The sequence below is a fragment of the Chroicocephalus ridibundus genome, chromosome Z (genome assembly GCF_963924245.1).
Source record: "Chroicocephalus ridibundus chromosome Z, bChrRid1.1, whole genome shotgun sequence".
Classification (NCBI taxonomy): Eukaryota; Metazoa; Chordata; class Aves; order Charadriiformes; family Laridae; genus Chroicocephalus; species Chroicocephalus ridibundus.
Window position 1 is genome coordinate 49245990 of NC_086316.1, and position 14269 is coordinate 49260258.

The 14269-nt window shown below is 37.9% G+C and overlaps 1 protein-coding gene across 4 annotated transcripts in view; it reads right to left on the bottom strand.

The window, feature by feature from the left end:
* The window catches only part of FOCAD (focadhesin), a 119673-nt gene that overhangs the window by 84869 nt on the left and 20535 nt on the right, over positions 1-14269 (bottom strand). For all 4 annotated transcript variants that reach the window (XM_063319936.1, XM_063319933.1, XM_063319934.1 and 1 more), the window contains 6 exons: positions 11792-11893; positions 9652-9856; positions 7145-7351; positions 6601-6688; positions 5680-5882; positions 1997-2254 (listed from right to left, as the gene is read on the bottom strand). In XM_063319936.1, the coding sequence (XP_063176006.1) occupies positions 1997-2254; positions 5680-5882; positions 6601-6688; positions 7145-7351; positions 9652-9856; positions 11792-11893 (1063 nt within the window). The remainder of the gene's footprint in view (positions 1-1996; positions 2255-5679; positions 5883-6600; positions 6689-7144; positions 7352-9651; positions 9857-11791; positions 11894-14269) is intronic.

Below are 14269 nucleotides of genomic sequence, written 5' to 3' on the forward strand. Positions count from 1 at the left end.
CTAAGAAAATAAGAAAGAACCATTAAGCATACAAAGTAAGAATGGGAAAAGATATCCTGAAAAGAACAAAAAGCACTTCATTTCACACATTTCCACCAGATGCCTCAAGATGAGCTGTCAACATGCACTCACAGCCCCCTCTACTCCACTCTGGTGACACCCCACCTGGAGCACTGCATCTAGCTCTGGGGCCCCCAACATAAGAAGGACATGGAACTGTTGGAGCAAGTCCAGAGGAGGGCCACAAAGACAATCTGAGCGCTGGAGCATTTCTCCTATGAAGACAGGCGGAGGGAGCTGGGGTTGTTCAGCCTGGAGAAGAGAAGGCTCTGCGGAGACTTATAGTGGCCTTCCAGTACCTGAATGGGGCCTACAGGAAAGATGGAAAGGGACTCTTCATTAGGGAATGTAGCGATAGGACAAGCAGTAACAGTTTTAAACTGAAAGGGGGGAAATTTAGATCAGATATTACGAAGAAATTCTTTGCTCTGAGGGCGGTAAGGCACTGGAACAGGTTGCCCCATCCCTGGAAGTGTTCAAGGCTAGACTGGATGAGGCTTTGAGCAATCTGATCTAGTGGAAATTGTCCCTGCCCATGGCATGGGAGTTGGAACTAGAGGATCTTCAAGGTCCTTTTGAACTCTAACCATTCTACAATTCTATAACTCTCAACAGGTGAAGCTATCACCTGGTTTAAAAACTTCCCTGGCTTAAGAAGTACCATTATCTCCAAAAGCACTATATAACAGCCCTGGTTTAGCACAGCATTTCAGTATGTGTTCTACAGCAAGCACATCATGGACTGCCGCCCTGGATCAGAACAACAGTGCTCACCACCGTGAGTCATCAAGAGTGTATCCCATAAGCTGTATCTTTTTCCAACTCTTGTGCTGCAAAGTATGATAACTCTTTGAGACAGAAAGCAATTTTAAAAAAAAAGGAGCAAATAAAGTTTGTCTTTATGGCATATCTGAAATTTGAAGCAACACTTCTCCCTTCCCTACATTTTTTTTTTTTTTAACAAATAAGACTGCATTGCCTATTACTGTTTCTGGATATCCCCATGTATCTTTCCAAGTTATGTAGATAAGCATAGTGCATAATTCTGACTTGAATTCAGTACTGAAGCAGACAAAGACTATGCATGTATTTTTAAGCGAGAATACAGATATTACAAGGGACTTGGCTATCTTCCAGCAACCACAAAAGGACACGGAGAATACTTTATGAGGTCACCAAAAGCCAGAAATGGTTTAGTAGCCTCTCTTCTATTTCCTCATGTTGTATTTGCATCCTTATCAGATAATATCGATAAGCCAGTCTTTTCTCCTAAGACTAAACAACTAAAAAAATATTCCTAAACAGAGACATAATACCTATTTTGCTGTAAATGACACACAAAAGGTGAATTCCAGCCAATTTGGGTTACATGCATGTGCATGCATGTATTTGTGTCTAAGGGTGAGACCACAGGGGGGTTGGCTACCTAGGGGTCAGGGGAGTCCAGACAGCTGGGAGGTTTGTGTGTGTCTCTGCAGAATGGGGGACAGTCTGCACCAGCAACTGCAGTGGACCTGCGTCTTCAGGGGCTTGTATGTCCAGATGCCAGCAACTGGCAAGACAGGGATCCAGGTGCCACCTACTGTGCACACTGACCATCCGTGCTCCATTGCTGGAGGGATCCATACTGTTCATATAGTCCACATCCATACACCCTGCATATATTCCCACTGGTAGACCTCCCTCCTGCTTAGCCAGAAAGTGGAGTAGGATTGGGCCCCTGGTGTTGTTTCGTGTTCTTGCAAGTGCTCTGTGCATCTGCATTACAGTATAAGTAGCACAGGAATGTGGCATACGCATGTGCACGTACCTACTGGGAATATAGGCGCAGCCTTGCCACTTGTCGAAGTTGGGTTATGAAGCTGTGGCAGCCTTACCTCCCCTCAGGCTGCATAATCCATCCCCATTCCTGTTACAAAAGCTACGAAGTTTTTACCTGAGAACAATCAGCCTTTGCTATTTCCGTGGTAACCTGGAGTACATCACGAAGACTGTCTCCATTTTCTTGGATCAGAAGATAAGCCAGCAGAAGAAAAACATGGGCAGGGACTTGTGTTGTGACAGGTAGCAGAGATTTCACTGAAGATAACCAGTTAGTAACCACAGACTTCTCTTTCATGAGCTCTATGATCTTCCAGGTTGTATACAATGAGCTGTAAGAGCTGGTTATGGGGAAAAGGAGTTTGCAGGACACCTAAGAACAAGTGAGACAACCAAAATTCTCAATCAAACGAAGAAAGTACCATGAAAGCATAAAGAAAAAGCTAACTAATCCAGTTTTGTCATCCAAAACAAATGTCCTAAGTGTAATGAATAAATTGCAATACATATCTTTACAATCCTTCATATTAATTCTTGCACCAAGGATGTTTGAATGGGTCGCTAATTCTGTATTGAGGAGTTCTGCCTTTATTTGGCATCCCTCATTCCTGTTCCTGCTGTAGTGCTACTTCCTCACTAAAACGAGCACAATAAAACTGGAGCACATTAAAAGCTTCCATTCCTGACAATGACAGGTGCATCACTAAAGTGTAATATCACCTACGTTATTTTACAGAAATTCCCTTAACTTTTGATAGTACTTAATAAAACACCACAGTTTAAGTTAATCCAACTTTACATGTTTTGTTTAACTGTTTCACTTCACAGAACAAAACGTTCTACAGATGCATTCATGGAAGATAGAATTTAGAAGTGGGAAAGCAGTGAAATACAAATGAGGAATCCTCCTAACTCAGGTTTTTATACATGTAAAAGTATATATATTTTAAAGCTCCTGTAAATTAATGCGTAAATTCAAAGTTTTTCATTAAAACAAGAAAGCTTAATCCATGACAAACCATCTCTTTCCTACCAATTCTTTGTTTCCTTAGAAAAATGCAATGTTTTCAGAAATGTCTTTGCATTATTAAGACAGTGGTTAGCAGGCAGTAATTAGATGAAGAACATTTATATAAAAATCAGGTCAAGAAAGTACTTGAAAAGAGGTCTCCAAGTGAAGATTAAAAATGGAATTCAGACTCCAGCAGGGCAGGGCCCACTCACCTTTAAATTAACAGGGAAAAAGATTTTGAGTGGCAAAACCTGTTCTCCATAAAACTGCAGAATTTTACTTTAATCACGCTGTTCAACGCAATGTAAATTTATTTTGGCTAATAGAAGGTAGAATGCCCCTGTACTTTAGATGACCTTGTATAAAGAACATTAAAATTATCTCATTCCACTACTTTTGCATTACCGTTTACTGTATATGAAAAATTCAGCAATCTATAATGCCATCTCTCTGGCTGGCAAGATCACTTGGAGCCAAAAATCTCTTTTGGATACAGTTGTGAAACTGCCATTTATTGATAAAGGTATTTAGACTTTATCCAAGGTCACACAGTGGGCTAAGAAGAGCTTCAGGATCTGTAAGTTGTACTGTTTACTTGCCTGCCCCTACAAGATCATAGGACTTGAAATCAAGATCAGATTATTACAGTCTTTTTCTTTTCTTTTTTTTTTTTTAAATGCCTGGAACAAACTGCGAAAATTGTTAGAGCCTGAAATATTATTTTGATATTTCACATTACTTCCCCAAAGGTTTTGCTACACATCTGTACTCACTCCCTTCCCCCTTTATTTCAGCTGCATGAAAACAAGTTATCACCATATTTTTATTTTAATGCAGCACCCCATTCAAGCAGGTTAGGTAGAAAATGTCAGTCTGCCATTACTGAAAGATATATATATATATATATAAAATCCCTCAATGGCAAAGTAGCAGTGCAGGCTAGCCATGTCGTAACAGTTTTCAAAATGTTGGGACTACAGGTAGAACAATTCCCCGTTAAAATTCTTGCCAAAAAAAATAAAAGCCACAGAAGAAAATACAACTTTTGGGTCTGGTTAAAAGCAAAAAAGCAGCATACCAGGTATGGAACAGCAGCCACATACCCACTGAGGACTACAAGAACTTTGCTAGGACATGCAGAGATGCAGACAACAAGGTTAAGGCTCTGCTAGAACTAGATCTGCTCAGATATCGAGAAGAAGAAAGGGTTCTTCAGATACATGAGCAGATAAGCCGCAAGCACAGGGAAGACACAGGCCCATTACTAAACGGGGCGGGGAAATGATTTACTAATAATGCTGAGAATGCAGATGTTCCCAATACCTCCTTTCCTCTGCCTTTATCAATGCAGTTGGACCCCAAACCACAGGATCAAGTAGCTACAACAATGCACGTGTTGAGTAGTGGCGCTCTGCAAGGGCTCAGCCCACATAAATCGATGTGCCTGGAGGGAATCCATCCCAGGATGTTAAGAGAAGTGGCTGACATTGTTGCAAGGCCGCTATCTATTATCTTTAAAAAGTCATGGAGATCAGGAGGCATCTCTGATAACTGGAAGAGGGCAAATCTCACATCCACCTACAAGAATGGCCCAAAAGAGGACTGAGGAAACTACGGGCCCATTTGCCTTACTTCAGTCCCTGGGAATGTGGTGGAATGAGTCCTCCTAGAAACTATTACAAACCAAGCGAAGCAGGTGACTGGGAAAATCCAGCACAGACTTACCAAAGGCCAATCATGCTAGGCTAACCTGACAATCTTCTAAAACAAAATAACATCTTCTGTCAAGCATGTTGCTTACTTGGACTTCAGCAAAGCATTTAACACTGTGTACCACAGCCTTCTCCTGGACAAATTGGCAAGATACAGATTGGACGGGTGGTCTGCAAGATGGACAGGAAATTGTCTCATAGGTGACAATGGGTTTTACTCAGGCTGGCAGCCTGCCACAAGCCAGATCCCCAGGGATCAATACTGGGCCCCACAATGTGAACCATGAAACATTTGTATTTTGTTAGGACTACAAATATGCTTAACTTCTCAGATTTGTGGAAATGGACAATGAAGTCGGAGAAGAATTCCAGGACAAGGAGACATAACAGAACCCAGAACTGGCATCTTTTTCTGTCGCCAATTTGTCACATCACCACCCCCCCTACACCATGTAACAGGGGCGTAAAGTGGAAAGTGAGCTTAGCTTCCATAGTGCTAAGCACATCTTGACCATGTTACCTGTTATCAGAACAGATGGAACAAACTGGGTGGAAGGCAGCTAAGTGGGACATAAATAAATAAAACCAAGAAAACAACAGCACAGATAAAAAAATCCAGGATAATTAGCTGAAATGTGGTAAGTTACACTTATGTACTCCGTACTCTCTTCAGCCAAAGAAGAAAGAATAGTAGCTAACAGTCACATACAATGGTAAGGAAAAGGATGTAGATGAGTAGAATAAGGAAGTCTGAAAGAGACAAAATAAGTACATGTAACCTTGTTTTCTACTAAGTCCTGTTATTTGATTAATAATGCAGGTGAACCCTTTAATCTATACAGTCTCTAAAAACAAAAAAATCCCATCTCCTAAGTAAACAATATCTAGTATACAAACACACTTCCACTTTACCAGTAGCCTAGTTTTATGGACTATACATATTTTTGAGTGTTTCCATACAATGTATTACACAAAGAAGCTCACACATGTAGACTCTTTCCCAAGCAGCTAGGCGTAATGCAGCATCCCCTACCCGCCCCAAAAGAAGGAAAAAAAAAACCTTATAAACGTTACCAATTCCTTTTTATCCTTCATGCTTTCCTTCTGTAATATTTTCAAAAGATTTGTAGCCAGCTGCTGCCTGGTAGTTCCAGAATCATCCTCTGATACACAGTCCCCAACCGTTGTAGACGATAAGATCTGCAGTACAGGCATCACCAAAGTAAGAGCTGTGGTTGAGATGTTCTGGGTTTCTGAACAGGAAAGGAGCTTGTAGGCTATTTAAGGCAAGGTAGGGAAAAAACAAAGATTAGGTAGGGGAAAAAAGAACTAACATAATTTGTACTTTTAAGCATGAGACGAACATCTCTAGGGAATACTCTGTTCGAGCAAAGTAACAGTCCCAAGAACTGCATACTAGAGTTGTATACTAGAGTACTTGCGCATACTAGAGTTAAAGTGCAGAAGAATTTTTGGTAAAGCTCCAATTCTGTTCGGAGACCCATAGATTTTTGTTGTTTATAGAGATGTACCTGATGGCAGCAAAAAATACAGTAATGGAATGTAGCACAGCCCCTCACTTTTACTGGAATAACTCCACTAATCAAAACTGCTAAGCTGAAAGCTCAGTCACACACTGCCATGACTCTAAGGCCTGCTCTCTTAAGATCTGTCAAAAGAAACCATTCAAGATGCGTGAATCTCAGCTGAGAATATCCTGTTACTGACTCAAAAATGAAGAAGATAAGCTCCAAGATACCAGGGAGCTTAGAATATAATAACTTTCAAGAGAAAAGTCTGTGTAGCAGGAAAATTTATCTTTATTGCCATCAGATTAAATGTTACTTCTTAAATTCAGGCACAATCCTGCATATCAAAACGCATTTCACCACTCAATCCAACTTCAGCAGAATGCAGTGCTTATTTTCAGAAACGTGAAGACAGACAGACACAGTCTTAAGCATGTGGATTCCTCTTTCACAAGAAGAGCTTTACCTAGACTCAAGACAGACTTCTGTTGACTTTCTGGTGTTTGCAGCAATAGAAGCGCTAGCCCAATTATACACTGTTCCACTGGAAATATCTACAAGGAAAGAAGAAAGAGGTTCAAGTCGTCTTTGTTTTTCAGCGGGGTTAAACAGTACAAATAGGTAACAACCAAAACTCTGTAAGGAGTTTCTTCATGAATCACAGTGAATGCCCACACAGTGACACAGCACATACAATGAAGATTATGAATAGTGTAAAAATAGTATTTTAACTTAACAACTACAAAATTTTAATTTATTACTTTGTTCAAACCATTGTATCTCAGTTTAAACCAACTCATACTTAAATGTTAACTGATATATACAGAACCAGCTAAGTTTTTTTTTCTTCTGAAGGTCTTCAACCAAGAAAAAAAATTAGAAGCTTTTGAAATAACACTGGTCACTTGCAGATGAATGCCATGTATCAATGTCTCTAAATAATGTCTTAAACATAACATTCTTTAAATTTAATAAAACCATTTTATTTTTTTCCACCCATAAACTCTTACCTCTTTTAAGACCTCAAAGTTGTCCTCTATTAAGGAGATCAAAGATGAGCATTCTCCTGTTACATTTAAACACACTTCACAGAAGCAAACCAGTTGCAGACAAAACTGGGATAATTGAGCTTTCCAAAACACAGGGTAGCGCAGCAGGCTGAGGAATAGTTCTTGCAGAAAAAACAATGCTTCTGTAACTTGCAGTAAGTCTTTAAGCTGTAGAGAGGTAGTTAAAAAACAAAGCAAAACCAAAACAGATTCTGGTTTAGTTCACCTTCCCTATCTACGCAGATTTCCTCAAGTTTAGAATTAGTTCTATTAGCTCTGCAATGTTTCCATTGCAAATATTACTAACACTTTGAAGGAACACATTTATAAACTAAACCCAAAAGTATCTTACACAACTTCCCTGAAAAAATTACAGATGAATTGCTGTTTAATGTTTTGAAGGAAAATTAGAAACATGTGAAAAAGATTTCTTAGTAACTGATGACAAAAATTCCTTTTCCCTCAAAAGCAATAACAAATTAATGCAGCTCTCGGGATTCTCTCAGCCACATAAAACAAATAGCATGGAGACTGCATACAACAGGTAAATACTCTTGTAACAGAAACATTCTGCTCTAGGATATTTCTTCTGTAATGTAACCAAGATTTTAAGATATGTCTCAAAATAGAAAGGCAGTGGTGTTATCTTCTCCTAGAGCACCATGTAATCTACCTACTACAAAAATGAAAAGATGAAATGTGATACCAAAAAGCAGTATCTCCACACTTGGAAGCCAAGTAAAGATGTTTTGAGGAGCAGGTTGCCTCAAAATCCTAATGAGTTAGGTGAAAGCATTTCTGCTCTTGAAAATTTGAGTTCCAGACAAATCCAGATGTTCCAATCCAACTCTGGAGCCAGCATTAAGGATAACATCCCAATTTTTAGTCCATTGGAACAAATGCTATGAATAAGCTGCTTAAATCAGAAGCCTCACGTCCACTGAATTTTTCAGCAGAAAAGTCTTTAGGTGATGAGCTGTACTTTTGACAGCTTGGTTGATATTGTAAGACAAAATGACTATGAAGCATTTTGGCATTTATACAATACAGACAATTAAACAAGGCTAAGCTTAAAGGAAGGATAAGAAGAACCTGAAGTTAAGGGAAAAGAAGGAGAAGCAACGACAGATTATGAAACAGCCCATTAAACAGGCTTCTTGAATGAAGTATTTCCCTTTCCGCTATGAAAGTTGTTTCTCAGGCAAAATAAAAACATTCAAGTATTGAGTTTAAAAAAAATGCAACAGATTTCTAATATATAAAAAAAGCGCCAACAAGCACAGAGGAAAGAAAGGTTAGTAACTAATTTTATAAATCTTTTTCAGTGCCATTTTTATGGCTAAACATTACCAAATCAGAAGCTTGGTAATACATTCAGAACACAATGTTATATTGAAGTTTGGGTAGAATCAAGACAAAATCAGAAACATCCTCATGGCTAGAAAAAGTCAGCAGGTACCTGTCATTGCAAAGAGCAGACCTGAACAAAGATAAATGTGTATAATACAAGTTATTTGTCCAAAACACTGTGAAAAGTAGCTACCAGCAGAAAGTAAGCTTTAGTAGTAAAATTTCTCAGGAGGAGGATGCTACCAAATATCCTCATATCAAGCCTACTTAGCTTTACATTATTGATACTATCAAACCCTCCCTCTATGACAATAATACCATAACACCTCATGTCGGACGGAATATATTTGCAGCTGAAGATGTTGCTCCAGTATTAAGGAGGAAGGAAAAGGCACATAGGTACAAAAAGCTTAACTAATGTCACAGTAAAGCATGAGGCAAAGCAGAGCTATTAACCTTAACCAACACTCCAGACCCCTAACCAAAGGGGACAGAAAGATTAAATCCCTAGCTCCTAGCACGTATCACTGTGCAACTTCAAAATACATTCAAAAACTTTAGCATACTTCAGAGGGATTGAGTTTTGTCTTCAGATCTACTAATCCCTCTGTTACAAAAAGAGAGAAAGGAATATCTAGGACTACTTAAATCATGCTTCTCATATAGTTTGTTTCTTTATAATATTATCCATATTAAATTAAAAATTGCCTGGTTTTGGCAAATATCTTACCATTTAACAACATCATCTCTCTCTAATGGGCATCTCTACAAGTTTCCTGTTTGTTTACTGAGGCAAATAATTACGGTAGACGTGTGTTTCAATTTACACTTTACCATGTGTATCAGATTTGAACAATTAAAAAGTTTTACTTTCTACCAGAAAGAGCCAGTTTATTAGATTATTTATATATTTTATTATATAGTTTATATATATAATATATATATTTTTTAATATATATATATAATTATATAGTTTATTAGTACTACCAATCAATCAGGTTTATGGGAAGTAGAAGAGAATGGTGTATTTGCACACTTAAAAGGCAATAATAATAATAATACTATCATTGCTTTAATAGCATTTATTTGTAAAAGGTAGGGTCAGGCAACAACTCTACCTGAAGGTGTGGAATCAAATCACACAGAAATTGAAGAATCTGGCATTCCAACACGGAGGGTGCTTCTTTGTGCTTTGGAGCACGAGGCTGAAGTAAGATCTTAAGTAAACTCATTCGCAGTTCAGCATATTCCCGTAACTGAGATGGTTCGCAATACAGGTATCTTAGAAATGGAGCCATTATGCCAACACATGAACTCTGTGACCTGCAGTTCAAGAAATAAGTTTGAGAAGACTGTTTTGTACTGAAAATTTAATAAACGACAAGGGAAACACAAGCAACGTGACACTCCCTGCAAACATTTACAGAAGACAATTAACAAATCTCACAAAAAACCCCTTTGATTTATCAGCATGAAGTACTGCCATGAGACCTTATATAGAAACCATACAATGAAGTGCAGTTGTGAAAAGACCCAATATTTAAGTATGAATACTATTCAATATGTACTTGCAGATTATGATACTCTTCATTTTACACTTCTTTTTTTCTTATCAGTTCAAGACAGTGACCTTCCTTCCTGAATGTCATGAGAGAATAGTGTGCCATACTGAAATAGCATTTGGACAAGACTATTCAGAAATATCTTTTTAAAACACATAAAACCTCATTTCAATTAGAAAGAGCCGACCATTCCTTGCCAGTTTTTGCCCAACAGTTTTAAACTATTATATGAAACAGGCACTGCTTTAATCAAGATGGCTTCCCAGTAAAAAATTTATCACAGAACAATTCTTTTTGCTTGACCACGTTAGGAATACTAGCTGTTCTTGACAATACCAAAACAATCAAATAAAATTAATAACAAATACATTAATAAATATACAGGGAATCAAAATTAAAAGTCAGTTTTAAACAAGACTCAGCGCTAGAGCAGAGCTTTCCAAAGAACTCAGTAATAGATTTGTATCAATATAGGTGGCTCAAGTTGACATCGCGCTTCAGGACACGGTTTAGTGGTGGACTAGGTTAATGGTTGGACTCGATCTTCTTAAGGATCTCTTCCAACCTAAATGATTCTATATTCTCAGTCTAGAACTTTATTCCACAGAAACCTTTGCAGAAAAAGCAGCAAAGGAAGTTTAAGATATTTTCCTTTTCAGCAAGAACAACTCCTGTTTTAATTCAAAACAAGCAACCAGAAAAAAAATCCACAGTTCATTCCATCATTCAGACATTTGACAGGACTCTTCACAAGTCACAGACTTAGCAGTTGAGTGGAAGAACAAGTCTGCAAATAGTATTTTTAAAATAGCCTGATCAATTAAATTGAACAAAACACACTTTTGCTTGGAAGTCTTACTGTCAATCATGTAGTCTAGGCCCAGTAGAAATTTAAGAGATTTAATAAACTTCTTTGTTTTTTCAGAGCAACATAATACAGAAATCAATTTCACTGCACTGTTACAGTGTCTTCTACTGCAGGTGTCTTCCAGAAGACAGAGGCAAAGAGATACTTTTTATCTGAAAAGCATACACATAGGTTTAAAATCACCGAAAAGATTTGGCTTTAAGGCTGCTTCAGCATTTGGTATGTTACACTGAAGCTTTATTGGACAAGTTCCTTGGAGGCATGCACAAAGAAATGTTGCAATTGTTGGTAGCCTGGATATTTTTTCATTGTTAAAGATATCTTATAATAAGACTGTGCCACTGATTTTTCTATTTTTTTTAAATCAAGATGCATACATAATTTTTAAAGGCTTCATCTTGTGCTGTGAGATATAACTGTCTGTGCTTTCCCTTATCATCCCAGAATTTTGTGTAGATGAGTTATACCTGCATACTAGTCATCTTTTTTGACTAAGCAATCAAAATCTTGACAAAGCAAATAATCAAAATTGCTTACTTTCAAAAAAATTTTCCAAATTTCAATTTTGCACCAATTTGTCCACATCTGTAAAAATTATATCAACATAAATGAGTTAAAAAAAACTATAAAAAATACTTTTGATTGATCATTCTACTATTTTATTAATACTCTACTTTTAACCTTCAAATGCTGTCATTAAATTTTATAATAATCTTTTTCAAAAGACGGGCTTCTCACTGCTCATTGAAGCTGCCTTAAAGAAAAAAGTTGCACTGGTAACAATACAATTATCTACATTTGCTATTTTTTAATTATTCCTTCATTTACCTCTCTGGACACTGATGGAAAAATGTTGTTATCTGCTGCAGCAAAACTGGCCAGCAATCAGGTCTGTTTTCAAGGACAGTGATTAATGGATGAGGATTGCTCCTGAAACACAAAGAAATTACATTTGGATCTATAATGCAGAAAGCGTGTGTGCAAAATAACTATCTTCAAAATAAAAACAGATGTAGAAATAGACCCCACGGTATTACCAACTCCCTTTACCAGCTCTGCCAAGACTGCTACACTGTCAAAAGAACACATTTTATAGGAACTTCAGGAAACAAGATTAAAACAAAATCTCCATTTGAAAAGTATTGGTCTGATTTTTCTTTTCCTTTTTTTTTTTTAATAAACATCTAAGGACCACTGTTCAAAAGTGTTCTTAGTCCAAGAAGTGATTTGAGTCATCGGTACCAACACTAGGCTCTAGCAGTAGGCTCCAAGTAATACCCATAGAAAAATCTGAACCAGGTCACAAATCAGTCCAATCTTTCAAGCATAGGTACAAATTTTCAGCACCTGAGACCAATCAAGGTGACCATCATCCCACTTATTACTTTACATTTGCTCACAACTTATGTATTTTTTCCTCCTTCTTTTAGGCATTGAAAGAAGCAGGAAAGGAAAAAGGCTGGTTATACCACCAGCCTAGAGACCTCCACTTTACTGCCAGCCCTCTGATAATGGTTCTATTTGAAAAGGTCACTGAGACCTAGTGGACATCTGTTCTCAGATGACTCTATCACCAACACCTTCCCAAACTCAATGACTGAAGGCCATCTGCACCACCTAGTAAGTGCAACATTCACATCTAACAATGATTACCATTGTACAGCAGCAGGTGGCGGAAAAGCTGGGCAGGAAGGGAGCCTGAAGTATACAATTTTTTCTGTCGGATGCAAAACTAAAGTCATTTGACTACAGTAAGTTAGCATAAGAAAGTAAAACAGTATGTGAGAGTCCAAGCATTAAATTTCCTGGAGAGGTGGGAAATTGGAAAGAACTGGTGATGTGAAGGCAGGTTCATCACTACCTCTACAACTCCTTCTGGAGCTTACCCACTGTCCTTGTTGTGATTGCCCCCCTTATTCCCACCTGCCTGCTAAGCCTCCTTATTTCCCCCAGTTTCCTTTCCTGCTTAAGTCAACTATAAGCAATAGTGCAGATTCTTCTCTGGGATACCAACAGCTGAACAGCAGACAACCAGACACTTCTCTGCTCTAGAGCAGCAACAACTTTTCTAATAGCAAGAGAGAAAAGACACTTCTCTTCCCGATTCCCACAAATCTGCTAGAAACATGTGAGAGAGCAGGGCTATATAAATAAATGGAAAGGCAACAAATGCACACACACCACACAAGGCCGGCAGGCACAGAGAGGGGCAGCATAAATCTAGGGACTGCAGATCCTGCAAACCACCACCTTCAGTTTAGTTAACCATTTTTCCTCTTCACATGTCCAACATATCTGTGCTACACACCAGACAGACTTTCAGTCAGTTTTACCTATACAGTACTAGACGATCTGAGGTGGTACATCTCAAGAGAGTCTGTCACAGTTTCAGACATTTACCATGTCTTTTAAATAAAGCAGTCAGAAACAATTAAAAGAAAAAAAAAAAAAGGAGAGAGAAGGACAACACACACCCACAACACCCACACACCTCTAACATAACATTAAGGCTCCTCGCACGTGTTTTACAGGCCAACTGACTTTCATGCATGTGAGCTGTCTCACTTAATAGCAGATATGGAACACTGCAGTGGACAAACTGTTACGTTTCTTGATATACTATTAATTTTCCTACAGTGAGTGATATAGTCAAATAAGCCTGTTAGAAAGGATTAATAATGGTATTTGGTTTGTTTGTTACTGTTGTTTTAAAACCCTGTGAAGAGCAGAAAGCCGAAGATGTGAAGCAGTCCTTTTATTACAGAAGACAATATTCATTGAGACACATTTGTAGTCAGTAGCATTCTGCTACAACACAGACTTCATCTTGAGCAACATCAAACAAACCCAGCTCCAGGTGAAGTGAATGAGATCTGCAAGAATGCCATAAAATAATTAAAAATATTTATCTAATTTTTTTCTGTTACATAGCCAATTTGAATCGTATAATGTGATGGTGTATTAAGGCTTCCCTTAAGTGGGCTAATGAGGTAATACTGACCTGCTGTAAACAGGAATGTTTACAATTATGCTATGCCTAGTCAGATACTATTTCTCTAGAAACATCATCTAGCAGATATATCCTTAAACTAAAAGGGGTGATCCTTATTCTGTTATTCCATTCTCAATGTTAATGTTGTTTGAATCCTGCACAACTGACTAGTTTTGAGGATAATCAGGGAATAATAAATGTCAACATTAGCTGAATGAAAGGCTCACCAAGTTATGAAAGTTGGTTACAGAATATTTTACATTCCTAATGCCTTGTGTTTTTTCATCACAATGTAGTCAGAATAGAGCTAACAA